The sequence below is a fragment of the Neopelma chrysocephalum genome, unplaced genomic scaffold, assembly GCF_003984885.1.
Source record: "Neopelma chrysocephalum unplaced genomic scaffold, ASM398488v2 Primary Assembly neopelma1_63, whole genome shotgun sequence".
Classification (NCBI taxonomy): Eukaryota; Metazoa; Chordata; class Aves; order Passeriformes; family Pipridae; genus Neopelma; species Neopelma chrysocephalum.
In genome coordinates, this window is record NW_020897720.1 from 14,484,833 (window position 1) to 14,508,125 (window position 23,293).

At 42.8% G+C, this 23,293-nt stretch overlaps 1 protein-coding gene across 4 annotated transcripts in view; it reads left to right on the forward strand.

Annotated features, from left to right (window-relative positions):
* Nucleotides 1-23,293, forward strand: part of FSTL4 (follistatin like 4) — a 199,137-nt gene that overhangs the window by 164,513 nt on the left and 11,331 nt on the right. For 3 of the 4 annotated variants that reach the window (XM_027682757.1, XM_027682759.1, XM_027682760.1), the window contains 5 exons: nt 6,822-6,942; nt 14,029-14,190; nt 15,193-15,327; nt 16,824-16,850; nt 21,190-21,308. In XM_027682757.1, coding sequence (XP_027538558.1) covers nt 6,822-6,942; nt 14,029-14,190; nt 15,193-15,327; nt 16,824-16,850; nt 21,190-21,308 — 564 coding nt within the window. The remainder of the gene's footprint in view (nt 1-6,821; nt 6,943-14,028; nt 14,191-15,192; nt 15,328-16,823; nt 16,851-21,189; nt 21,309-23,293) is intronic. The other variant, XM_027682758.1, reaches the window with a different exon arrangement.

Consider the following 23,293-nt stretch of genomic DNA (forward strand, 5'->3'; position numbering starts at 1 on the left):
ATGATTTGACATTATCTCCAGAGAAAAATATGTAAATTGATAAAATTTATAAACATAAGTTATTCCTTCAGAAGCAGACACAAACAACAGAGAAGAGAGGATTACCATAAGAAAACAAATATTGTAGTGTACAGGTAGATAAGAACGGGGTGAATTCCCAAGTGTCATGCAAGTAACTAGAGCAGAAATTCTTTAGTGTCTTTCATTACTGATTTCATTTTTATCTGTACATTTGAACTCAAACTGGCCTTAGATCATTAGTTCAAAACTCAGCTTTTCTAACAGGTTGTTTTCCATGTATAATGTTTGAAACCCAAAGCAGACAGCCAGCCTTTAAAGTGCAACTTGCTGGCATTAGTTTTCCCATTAAAACAGTCTGTATGAAGGTGATACCCTCATGTTTTCAATGTAGATTCACTGTTAAATAACAAAAAAAGATCATGTGTGAATATGTTGGTTGTTCACGTGGCTGTTAAAATGATCAAACCCAGATGCTGCAGCGATGGGAGCAAATGACACAAAGTTGCACGTTTAGAGCCAAGTTTGTTCACTTTCAAATCAAAGTTCACAGAATTCCTTATATTTCCTTAAGGTCTTTGCAGACTCTGAAGTAGAGGTTAAGTGGAAAATTCCTTCTGGCAGTACTTTCAGAATATAGAGCCTCACATTTTGCCATAATGAAGATTACAGGAATTGTATCCACCTGCATTTTTAGAGGCATGTACCTACCATTGATTTTCCTTGTAGTGTTGTCTCTGAGTTTCTCAGGATATAAAACTCACCCATTTTTTATCTATATTGTAATTACACAACTATCCAAAAAATTCATTTCCATATGTTCAAGCCAAAAACTTTTTTTTTTGGCTCACCAGCAAAATCTTATGTTGTGTTAAATTCTTTGAGCAGAAAAACAAGAAAAGATGAATTAATGCCCCATCAGGCTGTGTTTGCAATAGTTTTCTGGCATTTGCTTAAGGCTGATTTTTTTCTCCATGTAAATGACTGAAGTGATAGCATGTGTAAAACCAAGAACAAATAATATTAATGAAGCATAAGTTCTCAGCTTGTCTCTAGAAAATGAATTATTAAAAACACCAAAGAAAGTGATTTAAGAGCCCATGACTAATTTAGTTTTTATTATTTTTATATGAATCACTCATGAATCTATTGTAAAAAAAGATCAGAGACATTTGATTAGTGAGGAGAAATCATTTCCAAAGTGATAGCCATTGTTGTAGATTTTGAATAATAATAGTCTTATTAAATGCTTGGGTACATTTCCTTTTAAAACCCTGTAAACATTATCAGAGAGAGATATTTCTGGGACTCTGAGGATCAGGCAAGCTTTTTTTCATGGGAACCAGTTAATACATCTTAGTGACTGTGAAATCAGGGCGGTGTTTTTCTTCATTTGGAGGTGTCCAAGACCAGGTTGGATGGTCTTGGAGCAACCTGGTCTAGTGGAAGGTGTCCCTGCCCGTGGCAGTAGTGCCATCCTGCAGGTGACATGTGCCAGTGTGCCTCCCCCAGAGCTGGGGAGCTGGGGGAGTCTCTGCTTTTGTGTCTCTGGGATTGACTTTTCTGTTCCTTATTGGAGTTTTTTTTCTTGAGCAAGTTGGAAGTTAACCTTAAAAAATAATAAGTCTGAATCTACTTGATACTAACTCCTCTTCAAAATTCCTGGAAAACAGGAGACTTGGCCAAAAATGTGAAGGGTTTAAGTGTTGGAACAGCCCCAAGGTGTGTTGGGAAGCTTCATGAAGAAGCATCTGCACCAGGCAGGAGAAGGTGGGTGGCGGGTGCCTGGCACCCCCTGGCACTGGGACTGGATCCATATCCAGGATTAACAGGCTCCTCTCCCCCAGCTCCCTCCAGGGTGTCAGAGCAGGAGATTTGTGGTGTTACAGTCACAGGTTGGGATTCACCTGGGACAGAATGTGAGCAGGATTTCCAAGCAATGTCCATGTTTTCCACATCTCCAAGCGTGGTGTCCCCAAGCCCCGGCAGAGCCCGTGCCCAGGGAATGCCTTGGAATGGGAAGGGGATAAATAAATATGGAATGTCCTGTGTTTGGAGAGACCGATGCCTTGGGTAATCAGTAGTGATGGAAAGGAAATACAATACAAAAAAAAAGGTACACATCCATTTTCTGGTATCTGCTTTGTTGTTTTCTGAATTTGACTGTGTGAATAGCAGCTGTTTTTTTTAATATTTTATAGATTACCAAGCTGCTATCAATGTAAAAGGCAGGGTGGTGCATTTATTTAAGCTTGAAAAGTTAAAATATATTCTAAGGTCATTTAATCAGTCCTTTAGTTGAGGGATAACTGCAAGACATGAAAGAAGCTCATGAAGGGCAGAGAACATTTTATTTGAAAAAGGGAGACAAACTGCTGGAGAAGCCAATTTGTCAGCTGCCACTAGTCAACCTTATCAATTATGAGAAATTATAAGCATAGATTTCTGAGGTTTTTTTATCAGAATGTATAGAATTATTTTATAATGAAATTCATGAAATAGACGTGATGAACACCCTGTGCTTATCTGGCTGCTGTGGTGCAGAGGTCATCACTTTGTGGGGTTAGATGGGTTCTGCCTCTGGTTTCATCACTTCTGTTTCTTCCTTTTTACAAGAAAATTGTGGGACACTCCCATCCCTGGAAGTGTTCAGGGCCAGGTTGGATGGAGCTTGGAATAACCTGGGCTAGTAGAAGGTGTCCCTGCCCATGCCAGGGGGTGGCACTGGATGAGCTTTAAGGTCCCTTCCAACCCAAACCATTCCATGATTCTATGACTCTATGAAAATTCACCTTCAGTGGTAAATGAGGAAAACCATGTCTCAGAAGTTACTTTTTTTTGCCTTTCTCCTGGTTGCCTGTTCTTTTTCATGGGACAATACATTTAAATGCCTTTCCAGCTCACTGTGGGGCATTCCTGGGGTTGGGGTAGGGCAGTCCCAGCTCCCTGGGTGGTGCAGCACTTGCTGAGCCTCCTGGGCAGCCCTGAAATACTCACCTTTAAAGGTGGGATAGTTCGGGGTGATAGAATCACCTTCCATCAGTTTTATAGATGTTTGTGGTTCACTCTGTTTTTAGGCTTGTGGTGACTTGGAAAACTGGCTTTACAGGCAAAAGCCATCGGAAATAAACCTGAAGCTTTAAAATGCTTCCTCTGCCTTTTCCCACCCTGAATTCTTCCTGTTCCCCCTGCCCACCCCATCCCAGCAAACAGGAGCAGCAGCTGGAAGGGTTAACTCACACCCAGAGATGCAGCTGGGCAGCTCCTCAGAGCTCCCAAAGGCAGCCTGGGGGGAGATGGGGTACATCCCAAACCTATCCCACAGATTCCCGCTGTGCCCCAGCACTCCTGACTGGGACCAGTGCGAGATGGAAAGTTAGGGGCTATTAAGGAATCAAAGACTCATCATTTCTTAGTGCTCTGGGGCTTGTTTTTTACAGCACTTCCAAATATACCCTTCTGAAACACACACAGAAAGTGCTTGTGGATAAGAATGCAGCCAGAGATATAAAATGTAGCTGTGAAATCCTAATGTACTAATTATATCCACAGGGAAACACGGGGAGAAACCCTGAGCTGCCATAAACACTCAGAAAGAGCCACTAATTTCTTAGAGAATTCAGACTAGTTTTTGTAGCAAGAAGAGATTCAGTATCAAACCTTTAATCTCTTAATCACCTTTTCCTTCCCACATCTAACACTTTTCATTTTTAATAATGCTGTAGTCTTATAAGAATTTACTGTGTGTGCAGATTCTAATACAGGGCTGATAATTTCCTTTATCCCAACATAAATGATACAGTGTTAACCTAAATCATCCTTGATAACTTTCTTTAAGCACTAGAAATCAGAAAATATTTTTTTAAAGTAATAAACCATGGTTTTACCAGCATAAGCCCCTCTTTTCAAGAAAAAAATGTTTGGAGAGGGAGAGAATAATACTACAGTCTTGCATCTGTTTGTTTTTGCAAGGGTCTTTACTTATATTAATACATTTGTATGCATTGGAAAAAACAGATTGTCCATAAAAAGACAATTACAGAGCACAAACCAAGCACTCAGAATATGTTTCTGAGATGTCTTAAAGGAAGAAACCTACTTAAATAGAGAAGATTTTATTGTCCTGTTTTTCCACAACTCCTTATAAATCATTCCATAAAAGTAGCCATCCTGCTTTTATTGATCTAAACTCAATTTGAGTTTCTTTTAGCTTTTAAAAACTGTTACTAAGTCCCCTCCAGTACAAGGCATTTTCTCTATCTCATGCAAATATCATTTGAGCAGGGTTGATATCTTTTCTATTTGCAGTTACTCATGCATCTTTGCTTTCCATCAGGGAAGATCTAACTGACCAGAAAACAGGCAAATGCTTGAAATGGGGATTTTTGAGTAGATATTTGTAATAATGTCTTGGGTAACTTAACCAGTGTAGATGCTGAATCTGCCTGACACTGAGGTGACAATAATGTCTGAGATGCTTTTGATTATAGATAATGGATTTCAGATCATCTGTGGGTTTACTCTGATTCTTTGTAATTGTTGATATATTTGCCCATCGGGGCAGCACTGCCACAGAACCAGGTTATGGTTATGTCTGTGCCTTCTCAGGTGAAGGTCTGTGCTTTGGGAAGGGTTGTTGTTCTGCTGGTAAGCTCCATATTTCTCGGTGTTCACTCTAAATCTGCCTTAAAGCCTGTCTAAAAACTAGGCAAGTTCTCAAAATTCCCTCCCCCCTGCCAGTGCTGACCTGCCACTGAGAGGAGAGGCACGAAGACTCTTCTCTAGTGCCAGACAGAAGGTTTTGGAGAGGATTCAAGAGCTGGCAGAAGTACTGCCAGATCAATCCATACTGCAAGAGATGGGCTCCTTTGTACTTCTCTTGAAGGTGCCAGCTGGCACCTCACGTCTGCTGCAGAACCGCAGCTTCCTTCAAAAAATGTTCAAAAGGTGGTGGCTGGAAAGGAAAGCTTCAAACTGCTCAGCAGGTGCACCGTGAAGAGGCAGGAAATGTGAGGTGGAAGGAGCCCCAAATGGTGTTGGTTTAGAAATCAGCCCATCCGGTGATCAAACAACTCCTGCTTGTTATTGCTGAGCACCTGGCAGGCCTTGGCAGCAGCAGTGCATGGGGGTGGTTCCTTCTTCATCCTCATGAGGGGAAGTGGAGGGACAGGTACAGATTTCTTCACTCTGAAGACCAGGGACAACACCCAGGGAATGGTTGGAGCTGTGTCAGGGCAGGGTCAGGTTGGATCTCAGGGAAAGGTTCTTCCCCCAGAGGGTGGTTGGGCACTACCCAGGCTCCCCAGGGCAGTGGGCACAGCCCCAAGGCTGCCAGAGTTCAGGGAGTGTTTGGACAATGCTCTCAGGCACAGAGTGTGACTCTTGGGTGTCCTGTGCAGGGCCAGGAGTTGGACTCGATGATCTTGATGGGTCCCTTCCAGCTCACCATATTCTGTGATTCTATGACTCTTGTGTTGGCGCTGCCATGGGTGCAGCAGGGAAGGGCACGTGGATTCCTTCTCTCCAGCACAAAGAAATTAGCACCAGGTTCCTGACTCCCAACCAGCAGAGCAAAGTGACCTTCCTGTGTAGTCTGTGACCCTGCTGTGCTCAGTCAAGCCCTGCTGGCAGGCACAGGGGTGAGCTGTCCCCTCCTTGCCTGCTGCTGCTCGACCGTGTCACCAGGGTGGCACAGGCAGGACCTCGTGAAGGGGCTTCCCTTGCCCCTGGGCTGCCTTCCAGCTGCACACTGGAGCTTTGGAAACAAGCCCTTGGGTTTCCAGGAGCAAAACCACTCTCCAACACTCACCCCCTTATATTGGATTTGTGCCCCCTGATTCGAAGTTGGGTTTTCTCATAATACTGCAGTGAAATTATGCAAAGAGGTCAGTTTAACTTGCTTCCCACGTGGGGATGATTACAGGAAAATCGTTCTTTAAGCTCATGAACTGTTTTTAAATGTATCCTCGAGGGTTTGCATAGAAATGCAAACACTGTGGAGCTGCAGAAGTGTGAATGTTAGTGGAGTAACAAGAGAAGCTGCTTAACATACCCATCAGTGCTGTGGTTCTGTTAGCTGTAATTTGGTAAATAAATATTGAAGTAAATAAATAAATAATGAGTTGAAATAGATTCCTAAGCAGAGCACTTGTACAACATATTCAAGTGCCAGAACATCTCTAATAACTCATATCCTCCCCATCTATAGTCAAAAATTGAAGTAATGCAAGAGCAGATCTAGGAAGATGAAGGGGATGAAGAAAGATACTTGTTAAACATTTACAGATCTAAACAGGTTTGTCTGAGAAAATGCTTTTTGTCTACTTGCTTGTCTCCTGCCTAGGATATTATTGTCTGAGATAAGTGACAGACAGCTTCAGTTCTTTCTCCTCAAGTCTCAAGGCTGCAGTGCCTTTTCTAAGAACCAGCACAGATAAAGGAACCCTGAACCCACCCAAACATTAGCGTTTTATGCATCTGAGGTTAACAGGTAGATGTTAAATTCCCCCATAAATTAAACAGCAGGAGCTTGCCATCTTTTTTATGTGCAAAGAGCACCTTGTTAGCAAGCAGCACAAAAGTTTGTATTCTCAGATGAGTTGCTTTCCTTACTCTTAAATCACTTCTCATTTCCTCCCTGCCTGTTGATTCATGAACTTTAAAAGCTCCTGTTCAGAATTCAAGCTGTGTCCCCAGGCTGTGATGCCATCAAACCCACTGAACAGGTAGTCTCCATTCACGGAGTGTTTAAAATATTGTTGCTAAAATAACAAGGCACCTTTCCTGTCTTCTGTTCCGTGCAGGATTTTGGAGAGGACGATTCCCTCTACATCACCAAGGTAACGACCGTTCACATGGGCAATTACACCTGCCATGCCTACGGCTACGAGGAGCTGTATCAGACCCACATCCTTCAGGTGAATGGTTAGTAAATGGCATATATGACATTCCGTGAAAACATTCCCTGAGCAAAGTTGTGTGTTAGCCTCGTTCACACAGAGGTGTGTGAAGCCAAGGCCCAAATTCTCTGTGCCCGGGAGCGAACGCGGCTCGGGGCTCACTCAGAGTCAGAAAGAAAAGTGCCAAGGGGGCTGTGTGTAATTACCTGGCCTTCAGCAGGGATCCTCACTGTCAGACAAGTCACTGACACTTCCATAGACTTCAGAGCACTATTTCAAAGCATCTCTTAAAACTAATCACTACTTTTGTCAACACAAGTGTTGCCTCGATAATTTCTTCTTCCAGAAAATCATTTCACGAAATAGCCCAGAATATTTAAATAAATACAGTGATGTCTCCAAAACTAGCCATCCAGCTCCCAGCTATGTGTCAGATTATTGCCTGCTGTACTCAGCTTGGTTCACTGAGGGCTATTTACACTGGCCCACTGGGTTGCAAAATGAGGGCAAACCATTTTACGGGTGAGAGGATCACACGGACCATGTTCCAGCATTTTCGTTCACCTCCGTCCCCTGGACCACATTTGTGCCTGGTGGAATTTAGATTGAGGCACTTGCTATCTTTCTCCTGACCTCAAACTCAGTCAGTCGGATTTAGTTTAAAATTACATTAGATTAAACCAGCATTTCATCAAGGGAGCAGCCCATGGAGTCTCCACCTCCCCAGCAGCAACATCGTTTTCCAACTCTAAACCCTTATTTCCATGTGCTAATATGCCCAGCAGTATTTACAGAACAGGAGACAGGGTCACCCATTGCTAACTGTGGGCAGATTTTGACATACTCTGGTATGGAAGTGTTTATATTTAAGGAAGATTCAATAACTTTATTAGAGGAAACATAAGGAAAATTAATATTGAGTCCTTTCTCTACATGTGTACAGGCACGCACAAAGGAGAGCTTTCAACTGGTAAGAGCAAGTAGTTATACACAGGTTAATAGTGAGAAGAGGAACAGTAAAAAGGGGTATTTATGGATTTTAAGAAGAGCCATGGTGGACATGAGGTTTAGGTTTAAGTTAAAAGCCAGGTGTGCTGGATGGAAGTGCTCCCCCACCACAGCGAGTACCTGGAGGGGAGCACGAGGCTTGATTTGAATGAAAACTGACTTAATGTCTTTCCATAATAATTTGTCATCTTTTGAGAGAGTAAACTGTAAATCTCAGCAATGTGGATAACTAAATTGTGCAAGCTGCAGCTGGGAAAATAGGTTTCCTTCCTCAAAGTGCTATTTGGTTGATGAATGGCAGTTGAAAGAAAAGCCAGCTAACAACTTAATCCCGTGTCTATTATGTGATGTATTATGAGGCCTGAATGGAGTTTAGTTGGCAGACAACAATGTAGACTTTATCATCACTGAGAATAGAAGGCCCAAAGGCTTTGAAACTAAAACCAGAATGAGAGGAATGCTGGATGGAGTGGGGAGGGGGTGATCTGTTCCATACTCGTGCCTGCCACTTAGATTTAACTTGTTGTTGAAAGATCACATTTTCTTTTTAAGTGGAAGTTTCACACCACAGCTGCACAGGGGTTTTCTTGCTGATAGAAAAGTGCCGTTATATAAAAAAAAAACCACTTTTCTTGTTGGCTTTTTAATGTTGCTGTATAGTCACTAAATACTGAATAAAATGCTGTGCATTCTGGTATCAACCCAGGCTTGCTAGAAAACAGTGCAGGGTCTAGGAATCTTTGTCTTACAGCACCTGATATTCCTGTGTGTGCCATTAGGCTTTTCAAAGCCAGGGTTTTGCAGTTGTTGGTGTGGCTGGCTGGCTGCCCACATCACTAAATTCTTTCCTTTTCTGCCTGTGTCCAGCACTGATGTTGGGGTGACAGCCCTGATGGCAGGACAGCCTTGCTTGATTTCAGATGCATCAGGGGGTTCCCAAGGCAGAGCAGGGAAACCTCGGTTTTCAACAACTTAAAGGACAAATGGAGGAATTTTTCTTGACAGGAGTAGAGGGAAGAAACTGAGCCAAAGTGAATAGAGTGAAGATGCTGAGACTCTAAGTGTGGTTGATGGGCTCTGCTCAGCGCTGGGGCTTGTCTCTGTCTGTCTGTATCAAACTAAAAACTCCATCTTCTACACGGGAGGGTTTTTGTTGCTTCCCTGTACTGGACTAAAACGGTAAGAGAATGTGACAGAACTAAGTCAGCCAGAACTCGGGTGTATCTGCTCTCCTGTCTCCTCTGGGGAGGCACTGATCTACTTTTAACATCAAAAACGTGTGGGGGTTTTTATTCCACAAAAAAAATTATCAGAAGAAAAGTTATCAGATTTTTTTTCTGACAGCTCCCAAGTTTGTCTGTTGGGAAGGAATAGAGAAAGAAGAGCCAACTGGAAGTAAAGGGGTTTATCCCCAATCCTTCCCAAGCTCACTGTGTCTGTACAGACAGTTTCAAACTTTTAGACTGTTCTTCAGTTAATTCAGTGTTTTCAAAGCTGCAGTAACTCTTCCAGTGTCCTTGGATCCTTTTTGTACCACCTGGGCCCTGTCTTACTGTTCCCACTGAGACCCACCAGTCCAGCTTACAAAAGAATCTGATCCTAGTTCTATGTGCTCACTTCACATGCTTTTATTGAACATTCTATATTCTCTTTATCTTGCTTTCTGCTTTGCCTCTTTTTAGAACATAACACTGGCTTTTGCATTGATTGAGGGATGTAGAAAGTTAGGAAATACAAGCTTAAATAGAAATTTTGCAGCCCAATTTTGACGACATCAGAAGTGTCTGGGATTTGGAGCTCTACTGCTGCTCAAGTGCTCATTGCTTTGTATCAACTGCTTCAGAATATCCCAGATAACGTGGGTAGGTCCAGATGCTCATTTTGACAAGCAGAGATGAGAATCCTGTTAGGCAGAAAATGTGAAGACCACCAGATGAGTGCCCCAAACCGCTGGCTCACATCTGGGCAAGAAGCCTGTTTGGGGTGGGAGGTTTGTGTTGAGCTAAGCAATCTTAGAATTCACAGTTAGTGGTAAAGTTTAAGTCAGTGTATTTATACATCTGGCCCTTAACATTTTTGGAAGAAAAGAAAGTGCTGAAAGGCAGTGTTTAAACAGTTTAAGAATGAAAAATTCATTTTGTGTGCTGGTATCTTTGATAAGGAGAAGCCAAGAACAGTAGGAAAATTATGTTCTCTCCTACGTATGGATATTGCTTGGGAAATGTGTACAGCACACACTAACTGTAGGGAGGAAAGGCAATTTATCACTTTCAAGAGGAAAAAAGAGTTGCTGAGGATAAAGAATCTCATAAAATTGTAATCAACTATGAAAATTGATAGTTTGCAAATCAAGAGACTGCTGAGTGTAGGGCATCATTTTCCTTGGTCCTTGCACTCAGGAAAACATCAGCATAAATCAGAATATTGTATTCCTTGAAAACAGTTTTAAAAAGCCATTTGATCCTCAGCCCAATTATAAGGGTCCAACAGGACAGATTTTGCAGTGGCGGGGAGAGGTTACGAACACGGGTGTTTTGTTAATGTGGCTTTTCGAGAGCAAACACACAATGCTGCAAACTCCTTTCAAATCATAAGTGGAGAGAGTGAAACATCTCAAGTAAATGACTAATCTGTTAATTATTTGCCAGGCCCTGGAGTACAGAGCTCCTGCAGCAGCAATGGATGTCTGTGGGCCTCGGTGCCACCATCTGTGCTCATCGTGTGCTTTATCACCTGAGCTGCTTTCCTGGAATGAATTGGGCTGCTCACGACTGAGGTGCTGCTCAGTATGCAGCAGTAGGCAATCTACCCAATCTCCTGCTTGTTTCAATGCCTCTTTTTTCCTACTTTGCTTAAGATAATGGCATTTTTATATTGCCCTTGGCTGCAGACACGGTAATGGTTAGCGATGATATATATTCACCCAGGGAAAAAGCAAAGGGTAATCCATATATCCTAAAGTCTGGAGCTGAAACCTTTGCAAGTTTAAAGTAGAAATGTGCTTACTTGGAATGTATTAATTTGTAGCAAGGACAATAAAAATGCATTCTGCAGTTTGCTGTTATCACAAGGCATTTGCATGCAATAATTTACCTGTGCAGTGAAATATGTAAGACAAGGGAGAAAAAATAAAAAGTTTAAAAGTAGAAGGAGCAGGAAAATGATAAGAGAGCAGGAATGGAGGTGCAACACATCTTTTTTTGTAGGTGAAAAAAAACCAGTTCCCTTACTAATCACTCTTGGAAAGATACCTTGCTATAAATTTAAGTTGAGCAAATTTTCGTGCAGAGCATTGATTCAGTGTCTGGGACCTCTGAGCTCCCTTTTGCAGTATAAATCTATTGTGTTTTCAGCCCTGCAGGTAAAATAGGTGGATTAGTCACGTGCAGACTATCAAGGTGTGGGGCTAATTCTGAATGAGTGCCCTAATTCTGGGGATCATAGTGGTTGTGACCATCACAGGGAGCGCTGGCACGAGCGCCCAGATGAACAGGAAAGCCTAAAGCAAACAATGACGAGAAAATATCAGCCCCCAGTGGTTTTGAGAGCATTAAATTGGTGATGACTGGGATGGGCTCTGTCTCTGAGAGCTGGCAGGTGAGAAGAAGACACCAGGCTTGGAGTGACACTGCTCTGATGCCTTTGGCCATGTGGCATCTCAGCCAAATCAGTTGATTTCACCTGGATTTGGGCACCTGACCTCCTTGGATGTTGTAAATTTTTTTTCCTCTGCATTTGTAGGAGACACAGCACCTTCCAGCTGTGAGTCTGAATAAATCACAGGGGCTTTCAGTGCACCTCAGTTAGTAAATCATTTCATTCACAAAATGTTACTAGTAGCAAGCAAATAATAGGTGAGACAAGCATTGAGTGCAGGACCTTCATAAAATTCTGTCAAAGTGGACAAAAATTACTGTCTTTATCGTGTTGTGCCTGGACACACTGACTCAGAGAAATTTAAGTTCATTTTCTAAGGTACTGATGAAATGACTCCCAGTCTTATTCCCTGGAATTGCTTGGGAACTGTGCCTTAAATAAACACAGGGATGACTCCAACAGCCACCAGCATCTCCAGCAGCAGGTCCCTTCCCCTGCTCTCCTTCCCCTTGGATTTGGCACCTCCTGAAGTCAGGAGGGGCTGCAAACCTGACAATAATGTGGGGAAGAGGAGATAAAACAGTAGTAAATGCTTTTATTTATAAATTGAACACTCAGTTTAATAAAACAAACCAGGTCTTTTTGGTAACCCCTTGATTAAAAAGCTATTGGATGGTGTTTCCCTCACCTTACAACATATTTTCTTTTCTTTTCAAGTAGTGGAAATAGAAGACAGGGAACTAAACCCACAGGTCCAGTGCAGAGGTGGAGTTCAAAGCCATTCCTTTGCTAGAAGTCCCCCTTTTTTTTTTCCTCTCCAGTTGGCTGTAGGCATTTCCTCTCACATTACACTTCAACAATCTCTCGCTTTCAAAGCCATAAAACCCAAGTAGACTTGAGGGCTTTCTGTCGGGGCTGATTTCCCTCCAAGCTGACGACTCAGCTCTGGTTAATGCTTGGCAGTTGGTGGAGAAGACAGAAGTAAAATACATCTCTCTCTGGTAAGACCCATAAAAAATAGAAATAGGAAGATGGAAAGTGTGTGCTGGAGAATGTATTTATTTAAACTGTCCCCATATGGATGTATAGACACATAACAAGCTGCAAACCAGGATTTCATTTTATTCTAAAGCAACTGTTAAGACAATTTAGTTTTGATAATCCTGGAGCCTAATGATTTACTCTATAAAAATAGAGCACTGAGTTTGATACCTTAAGCCAGTGATTTCCAGAAGAAGTTTGTTATTAACTCATTCAGGCTTTCTTAAAAAAAAAAAAAAACAAAACACAACCCACAAATTTTCCTCTGTCCTCCACCAGTGCCAGTAGCAGTTGTTCATTTTCCTTGGGGCAGAAGTTGGACCCCCAAAATATCACATCCTTGTTGGACTCTGACCATGGTTTTACAGAACTGTACAGCTTTCCACAGCTACATCATGAGCCCCAAAATTTCCTAATTTGGTGGAAAAGTTGCCCCCTTTATTATGAAACACAAACACTACCAGCCCTGTTATGGCACATCCTCTCATCTCCTTTTATTTGTTCCTTGAGGTGAAAGAGTTTCACTGGTATCTTTCATTGATGTTGCAATATGGAAAATTCTTTTTGTAGTTTGTGAGTAAATTGGTAAGAAAGAGTTAATGGGTGGTATTAAGCCTTGTTAGTTTGATCAGTGAAGGCAACATGATTGAAAATCAATGAGCATCTCTGAAATTGTAATATAATTAGTAGTTCTGCCAGCTGAGTATATTAAGTGGTTCAGAGGGGCCTTCCTGAAACAAGGTAAGTCACTTTTTGAAAACCTCTCAGTGAAAAGAAGTAATTGATAAACACTTTATTTGTTCAGAATAAGAGGTCGTAAATACACAGGCTACTTCCTGATGGATATTCAATTAAAATACTGATTATTAGGCTACTTCTAATAGGCAAAAACTCCAATTCCTTCCTTACTAGGCTCCTTGAAGATTTGGAGTTTATCCTGTAACTTGTAAATAGTGAGTACCCACCGTAGGTTTTAATCCAACTATTAAGTTTGATCAGTCACTTAATGAAAGCAAGGACAAGCAAGAGTGGTCTAAATACAAGATTGGATCTCAGAGTTGCTCCCTGGCCTTGGTGTGTTAGTTTACTGTTTTCTGTTCCAGAATGAGAGGATCACAGAATGGTTTGGGATGGAAGAGACCTTAAAGCCCATCTCATTCCACCCCCTGCCACGGGCAGGGACACCTTCCACCAGCCCAGGCTGCTCCCAGCTCTGTCCAACCTGGCCTTGAACACTTCCAGGGGTGGGGCAGCCACAGCTTCTCTGGGCAACCTGTGCCAAGGCTTGGGAAATTATTTTCTGTGTCCTGCCCCCCAGGCTGAGCTGTAGGAAACCATTCCTGGAGCTTGCCCTGGAGGGCAGAGCACTGTTCCTCTGCCCAGCTCCGGGCTCGGGGCTCTCTGCAGCTCTGGGGGGTGGCACCGGCGGGGGGGTTTCGAGTGCCCAATTCCTTGTTTCCCACAGTGCCCCCGGTGATCCGGGTGTACCCCGAGACGCAGGCGCAGGAGCCGGGCGTGTCCACCAGCCTCAGGTGTCACGCCGAGGGCATCCCTAATCCCCGAATTACCTGGCTGAAGAACGGCATCGATATCACGCCCAAACTGTCCAAACAGCTCTCGCTCCTCGGTAAGAACAGAATTTTGATTAATTAAAGTATTGTAGCCGGGGATTAAGGGGGATTATTTTGCACTTTAAACCAGAAGTTCTTGTGCTCTGCTAAGCTGCAGTTGTTGGAAATCGTGTTACAAAACCCCTGTTCTTTCTTTTTATCTCTTTCTCCTGTGAATTCCTCGGGAAACCTGGTATTGATTGATGTAAGTGGTGAAGGCATTCTGTTCAAAGACAGCCTGCCTGCTCCTCCGCTGCCTGGCTTCTTGGGTACAGCACATCACAAGAGAAATGCATTAAATTATTTGAGGAGAAATCCATTAAATTATTTGTTCAAGTCTAAGCCCACACTGGGTGCAGGTCGGCGGAGAATCAGGCACACATTGGGCTCTGCTGAAGGAATTGGGCTCAACTCCTGTTGGTCTCTGTTCAAATGAGAGTGCACCAGACACAGCAAAAGGCAAAAATACTTATTTGCAATTTTCTGTGTGAAAATATTAACACCCCCCCAATACCTACCCCAGTGTGGCTGTGGTGGATTGCAGCCCTCAGCCAGTGTGGGCAGCACTGATATCCCTGCATGTTGGACGTGGTAACTCAACATCTTTCAAAGGTTTTAGGCAATGGTCCCACTCTGGAAAGCAAAATGGTAGAAAGAACCGTAGATAGACCCCGTAGAACTGTTTTTTGTGATAAAACCAGTTTGCAGATTTGAAGTTATTTTTTCTTCCCTAAAGCCAAAGCATTTTTTTAACAGGAAGGAGAAATAAATGAAATGTAATTTCTTATTGGCTCTTGGGCTTGTTCTTTGTTCTTTTCTGGTGTGGAGTGTGTATGTGCTAAAGGAAAGAAGCAAAACATCATGAGAATCCCCAGAAACCTGTGGTTCCATTTGGGGAAACAAGGTGAAGCCACCCTGTTAAGCCATTACTGAGTGGCTGTGACCATGGAAGGCAATTAAGGACAGGAACAGCAATTAGCAGCAGTGAGGAACTCTGTTTATGAGTGTCTTTCTTGCAGCAAATGGAAGTGAGCTCCACATCAGCAGCGTTCGGTATGAGGACACTGGTGCCTACACCTGCATTGCCAAAAACGAGGTGGGAGTGGACGAGGACATATCGTCACTTTTCATCGAAGATTCAGCAAGAAAGACCCGTAAGCTTCATTTTCCATGGATTTATTTCTTCAAAGGATATACAGATGTGATGGCATACATGTAATTTAATAGCTCAGGCTGTTGCATGCAGTTTGTTGGACTGTTCCATAAGGTAATGACAGTTCTGACTGCACTTTGATCAGAGGGTTGGATACTTTTTTGGGTAGGAATCACGCAGAGAAGGTAAAATCTTGCCCAGGACAATGGTGCCTTTCATGTGCCAGAAGTACCCTGAGTGTGGGATGGATAACAGCTTTATTAGAGTAGCAAATTGGCAATAACTTTGGATATCAGAGAATCCAAAATGTAGTATTTTGTCAAATTCTATAAATCTCATTGATTTCTGTACAAGATTTCTTCTTTTGAAGCCAGTTAGCAGTCGAAGTTCTCAAATATTTAGATGTTTGAAAAATGTGGTGATTAAATTATTGATTTTACCTGGTTTTACATCACTAACTAGCAAAATAGGTTTCCCTCAGTGTGAAATTATCTTCAGCTTCAAAGACAAGTATTCTTCCCTCCTGTCTCCTGGAGGAGTGTGGCAGTGTTATCGTGACCACACTGTCCCCAAAACACAATTACTGAAGGAGCTGATTAGTTGCCCCAATGGAAAAGCTCCCAGAGGCCTGATCCTTCCTAATTCTGCCATCTTAACTACTTGGGAGATTGCCTGGGTTTATGGTGGTACTAAAAGTCTAGGTGCAAATGGGATTTTTGCTGCTTTTCTGGCTGTTAATATAGAGCAAGAATTGGAAACAAAGTTACCCATAAATATAGGCCCTTGTGGAGAATCTTTGGAAAATATATTCTATTCTTCATTAACTAGATTTATGTACTCTTTTTAATATTGGTCGTTTTCCCTTGAATACTGGAGCAAAGGAAATTACAGGATGTTGAGAAATAATTGGATCTATCTTAAACAGAAGTTCAAATGCAGGTGTACTTTCAAAGTGTATCTGAATTCAAAAAGAGAATGTGGTTGCATGAAGATCCAAGAAAAAACACAGCCAGGTGTGTGGCTGCTGTAGCTGCCAGTCTCAGGCTTCTTCTGAAAGGTGTTGGTGGACCTGGCAGTGCTGGGTTAATGGTTGGACTCGATGATCTTAGAGGTCTTTTCCAACCTTAATGAGTCAATAATTCCTTGTTGAACCTGCACAGACAATCCCAGCCTGTGCTGCAGCTCCAGCTGCATTTGAAGGGAACAGCTTCCCTTTGGGAGGTCACTGATCTTTGCACAGTCCCCCTTCATTTCAGGGGGGACTCTTTCCATGACAAAGTTTCTGAATTGTCTCTAGAGGGGCAAATGTATTTAGAACTCTCTGTCTTTCCTGATATTTTATTTGAATGAATGTTACAAAGTTTTCACCAATTAAACAGTTCATGTAAACGTATTTATTCAGTTACTTGCTACAATGAAAGTTTTGACATTGTTTTGTTGTTGTTTTTTTTCTTTTCCTGGTTATTTTCTGGCTTTCCCAATATTCTGATGCTGCAGTTGCAAACATACTGTGGCGAGAGGAAGGTACTGCAGTAAAGTTGTTTTGTTGTAGTGATAATGTGCTTGTCTGCTTTAATAATTCCATGATGGGCCATTCTCCACTGACTTACCACTAACCCTGTCAGCTTTCACAGTTACCAGATTAAGTACAGACCAGACATTTAAAAGCTAAATTATTCAAGAGATGTCACTCTCCTACCTATAACTTCTTCCATTTTCCCACTCTGAAATAAGGAATGACCATAAAATATATAAAAATATGAATTTTATATATACTGCCACAAATGTGAGTAGCCTGAGATTCTGAAGCTGCATTAACAATCACACAAGTGTCAGAAGTGCTCCCAAATTACCATAATTGAACAAGTAAGGCATAAATTCAATACACTGCATTTTTAAGCAAGCAATTCAAGCTCTTCCTTTTCAGTAGCACGTATTGATGTGTTCTAGGTGAGCAGCAGAAATTGTGTTCTTGACTGTTAGGCAAAAAAAAACCTAAACCACAACAGGTTTTCTTCCTTCTCTCTGTTAAATCGATGCAGGGTAAAGGTTGCCCCATTTCTCCTTGTTTTAATTGGCACTTAAGATCTCTGGTTTGATGAAATTTATAGTGTGCCCTGCACAAGGTCAACATCTGTGTGTCTTGGAAGCCAAATTAGAAAAAATAAACCATCCTAAGCAGCTAATTGACCCAAGGATATTATGGAGGCCCTTGAAGTGAAAAATTGTCAGATTTTGTGCATGCTTGTGTTGTCATAATTCCCAAAACATCCAGGAAGGTGCATCATGCAATGGCCCAAGGGGCTCTCACAGAGGTTGTCCGTCTGTCCCTGGGGTTGTGGAGCCATGGGGTGTGGATTGGGACCCTCAGGCTCCTGGAGGGCTGTGGGCAGGGTGTCCACTCACTGCAGGAAGGGTCTGGGGTTGAAGTTCAGGTGTAAGGCAGTTCTTAGATCTGCCAGCTGCATGGGAGGCAGATGGGACCTTGGTGTCCTTCCAGCTGGGTGGGAAAGGTCTCTGTGCAGTGACAAACTGCTCTGGGCCACGTCCCCCTGCCCGTCCCTCCATCCCCTGACTCCTCTGGGAAGGGCTGTCCCTCTCCCTTCGCCCCTTCACAAGTGGTGCCTCCAGGACCCAAAACAGCACTTGGGCTTCCTGCCCTCAGCATGGAGCTTTCTGCATGGCTGGGGCTCAGCACAGAGGATTTTAGGGGCAGAAGGAGGGTGCCAGTGCTCAGTGATGGGTGCTGCACCCCGGGTGTGCCTCTGTTGGCTGCAAACAGGCACACAGAGCAAGTACGGAGCAAGTACAGAGCAGGTACACTGCATGAGCTCTGAGCTATTCCAGCCCGAGCCAAATGCAGCTGGCTGGAGGTCAGGAGAGGTGGCACAGCCACCTAACCCAGCACTTCTTCCCAAATACCCCCAAGTGCCTGGTGCAGGGCCCTGAGGAGGCTCTTCACTGCTGATGTTCCTGTAAATGGCATTGCAGGCACTAAGAATTGCTGTCTCCCTTCTGCTGGCAAATGAAATCTCTGGGGCTTCTAATCAGTCCAGCATCTTCTGCACAAAGCTGTTTATGTACAGCATCCCTTCTGCTCCTTTTTAAAGAAAGCAGTTGGATAACCCTACCAGATGCAGAAGTACAATAATATTTAAAGAACAGCTAAGAAGTTGGTTGCAGAAAGTCTTATTATGGTTCTGCTAAACAATATGGACTTACTGCTTATCAACCTTGCACATTTTAAATAAAAGTGTGAGCAATGTAGAGGCAAAACATGGGCAGTAAAAGCAGATTTACTATTGATGTTCCTGAACAATTCAGTATCTGTAGAGCAGGTTTATTCCCCTGCCTGTGTTGTTCTGTAGTATTTGATGGGCACACTTGTTCCAGACAAAAAATCCATTGAACAAACTTTAGCATGTGGAATGTTGGCACAGAGAGGGCTGGAAGACAGGAATGGTATTTTTGTTTTTACATTTTCATGTATTCTTTCAATTCCATTAAAAATGAATTTGCTGTACAGGTGAGGCATGTTGCCTTTCCTTATGCCTTTAGTTTTTGAACTGGTTGTGTCATCCAACCTGAAAAAAAGAAAACCCCTCCTCATCAGTGCCCCAATTCCCAATCTAGTACCTGCCTTACTGGTATAAATAATACAAAACACCCCACTGCCCACCTATGTACTGAAATAATCCCCTGGACCAAGGAGTTGCAGCAGTAGAATCAGGAGTGGAATCTGTTTTACTGATGTCCATGAGATTGTTTAGGATGTAGCCCAGTCAAGATTTAGAAAATGCTTCATAAGTCACAGTAAAGCAGCTACTTTGTCTAGTAAAAAAACTGCTTGGTCTAAAAATCAGTGTGAAGATCAATCTCTTAAAAAAAAATAATTTAGATTGAAAAACTTTTTTAAGAAGAGAGTACCTGAATGCTCTCAGTAATTTGTAGCATATTTCAATCAGTCAGCAGAAAAGCTTGGGCTCATTTTACTGTAAAATAAGTGGTGGGACTTACCAAGTCAAGACTCTAAACCTGCTGGGGTAAAATTATTGTCATAGTATTTTTGTTGGTAATTAAGGTCTTACTCCTTAAACACACCCTCATTGTAATGGGATTATCAGACAAAATCACGCTACTATTGTGCATGAAAATAATAATAATGAGCATCTTCACAGTGGTCATAATTGATTGCCTGCCTGTTTCCACTTCTTAGGATTAAAATCCTTTCCCCATGGAATATGTGCACTCATTCCAGGCCAGGGTCAAACTCTGCCCTCTGATGTGTTCACTCAAATCCCACTGAGGCAGGTGGGAGTTGTGTGTGTGCTGGGAGGGCAGGTTTTGGTCCAAAGTGCCCAAATGAAATGTTTTACCAATATACTTGGAACAAAATTAACCCTTAGTCCATAAAAGAACTCAGTTCCCAGTGGAATTTTGGTAGCTTTTTTTCCCTACATGCATGATCCTTCACTGTGGCATCACATTTAAGGATCTCCTGTACCCACCTGATGCCCCAACTGGGGGATTTCTGTGCTGTGGTTTAGAGGGACTCAACTGGCACGTTGTGAGTGCAGCAGACATCACATGCTGAGACATTTGTACTCTGAAGCCACTGATTTGGCACCAAAGGAGGGGTTTTTAGCTCCAAAAAAACCCTTCTAGCCTTACTAGATACTATGTATTTTACAAAATTTTCCAAAAATGCATTTATCCAAATTATCCATGTTTTGACTGTGAAGTTTTCCGTGATGACTTAGATCTCAATCCTGCAAACACTTCAGAAATGTGAGAAATTCTGTCACTGTGAGCTGCCACCACAGGACCAGCCAAGGGAATTTTTAACACTCAACACTGTTCCATAGAACCAGGACCTTATTTCTCCATGGAATTAATTAGAAATTACAAATTATAACATCACCATTTTGTTGGCAGATAAGTACACTCCCAACACTGCTGGGGTGACAGTGGTCGTTGCAAACACTTTCTGGTGGTGGTGTGAAAAAGATGGAATGATGCTTGGATCTTTGGAACTAGAGTGAAAAGATCCTCCGCATTTCTTAAACATGCTCGTTGCTGCAACTGCATGTAGCTGAAGAACAACCAAATTGTCAGTGTTTTAAGGTGTTTCTGCATGACAGAAATGGTAAAATACAATCTCCTAACAGCAAAGCAGTGACAATCAGCCAGTTTTCCAAATCTCCTGGAATGCCCCAGTTGGATAAATGGGTGCTGTTGTGTTGCTGAACTACTCCACATTTGTGAATTACACTTTGCAAGATTTCAAAAATGTATTTATTTTGGTGGCTGTAGTTAGTTCATCCAGATAGTTTAAGAAAATAGAAAAATCTATATATTTTCATCCATGGAACAGATGCTGAGCACTTCCATTTTGCATGGCAGTTACAAGAGGTCAAGTTGCCTGTAACAGGATGACCTTCAGGTTAATTTTAACTAAAGCTTTTCTTTCAGTTCTCAAATTATTATCAGTCTGATTTTGATAAAATCATAGGGGAAAAAACCCAGATTCCTGATGTGAGGGAGTTAGCAGTGCAATAAAGGGGCTTCTTGTGATCAAATCCTGCTTTGGTACCTGTTTCCAAGAGCTGACCACAGTTATTTGAGTACAACTACTGCCACCAAGGCAATGCATTTTTGAATGTCTGTCCCTCTTCACTCCTTGAAGCCCTCGTTGTGACATGAAATTTGATTTTGTGAATGCACCGACTGCATCCAAATGACCAACTTTTATGTAAGGCAGATTTTGTTTGCTGGGGGAGGAGGGTGAGTCCTTTAAGCCCTAACAGCTGTGGGTACATACCAAAAAAAAAATCCCACTCCTTTTGCTTTATGCCCCTTCAAGGCCTGAGTGTGGGGAATATGTTCTATGTCTTTTCTGATGATGGGATCACGGTCCTGCAGCCGAACGAATGTGAAATCCGGAGACACATCAGGCCTGAAGAGAGGATTTTCACCACTTATGTAAGTCCTAGGCCCAGCAGCTACAGCTGGGAAAACTTCCTGTTAATCTCTTCAAAGGTTGTTATTGCTGAAGGACCTGTTTGCCACGGGGGTGTTGGAGCTTGGTGGGTTTTGTGCAGCATCCCTGAGGTGTAACATCTTCTCTGGAAAATCAAGGGAACCACGGAAGTTCTAAGGCTGCCGTGGAGGATTAGTGACATGCTGCAGAGAATTTGACTAGTTTTCATGTAAGCAGAGACTTCCATTTGTCCTCTTTGATCTGTTTAGTTATCCGTGCCCCAAAAGTTGTAGCTGGGCTTTGGGGAAGGTACAGAAGTCAGGAGCAGAGAGATGCACACGTCACTCACTGTGCTCCTGTTACTGATGGCTCCACAGGCAGAGCAGTGGGTCCTTTGGGCTGCTTCCTGCTCTGTAGAAATCATTTCCCATGTTAAACCCCAGCAGGGAGGTGAATAGGAATGCCAGAAGATGGTTGTGCCATGCAGGTCCTCTGCATCTTCTGCCGCTGAAACAGAGCCCTGCACGCCGTGTTTGCTGCTGGCACTTTTCTGTCAGCACTGAGTTTACTTAACCCTTGCTTTAGGAAATCCCAAGGAACATTTGTTCAGGTGTCAGTGGATGCCAAGCACTGTGGAGCTCAGCATGGCCAGTGGGTCACACGTGCCTGGAGGCTCTGGGGGGCCAGAGCTCTCAGTGACCTGTGCCATGCACTCCTGTGCAGTAACACACATCGTGGATATCCTCCTGAAAATGTCAATTCTCGTAAAACCAGTGCTGAAATACATACAGAAATGCTTTTCTAGTTACTCCCTTATTTAGTTTTTATTTTTTTAAAAAGGGAAGCTTGGATTGTGACTCTCTTCTGAAAAAAAGACTCAGCCTTGCTTTCAATTTTGGGAGGAATAGAAGGGGGCAATCACTATGGTGAGCCTTCCAGGCTGGGTCAGGCTCTGCTGCTATGGGTCAAGATCTTCTTGTGAGTCTGTATTTCGTATTTTTTAAATCTCAATATATTTGTGGTTGATATTGATTTTTTTTCCCCACTAGTTTTAATATACCTTGGAAGAAATCCAGACTGATGCTCACCCCAGGGCTGGTCCTTAGTGGATAATATTATTAAGCCACACTTGAGCTGTTGCTTCTCAAAGACAGAAATCTTGTATTTCTTTTCCAAAGAGCTGTAAATATCGAAGAGGTGGTCCTGGAGAAACAGCTTAAAAAGAATAAAGGAGAGAGGGCACTTAAGGAAATAATGTCAGCACAGTGGTGGGCATAAAAGGGATTTTCAGCATCATCACTTGGCTGCCTTTCAGAGACACCTCTGAGGGTTTCCTACAGATATCATAGAGCCCTTTCCCTTGATCTGGGGATGGTTGACCTTTTTTTCCTCCCTTTTGCCTTTTACTATCTTGAGTGTTTTCTACATAGGCAGTGACAGCAGCCTGCAGCTTCAGGAGGGGTTCTACAACAAAGGTTTCATTTGCTATTAGAGGGCACAGAAGCAGGTAAAGCAGCTGAGCTGCACTGCAGCAGAAAGGCCTGTGACCTTTCCCTGCTCCTGTTGGCTTGGATGGATATTCTGTTGTGAGACCTGAGGATGAGGAGAGCAGGTTGGAGGCTGTCAGGTGCTTGGCTGTGTGAACAGCTGCTGGAAGCCCAAATCTGAGCTGGTGTAGCATCTTTTATCTTGCCTTAGTGTCCATTCCCAGCCTGGCTGGAGGGACAGAAAGGAAAAGGCAGCCAAGCTATTGAGTCTTGTATCTTCAACCCTTACTCATGCTCCCCACCAAGGCATCTACCAACAGAGCTGTGGTGGTTAGAGATGACATCTTTTTATCCATAATTGTTGCACATGGTGTGATTCTTGGGATTGTGAAGGGCCAGTAGTTGGACTCAGTGATCCTTGTGGGTCCCTTCCAACTCAGGATCTTCTTTCTCCTCTTCTCTTCTCTTCTCTTCTCTTCTCTTCTCTTCTCTTCTCTTCT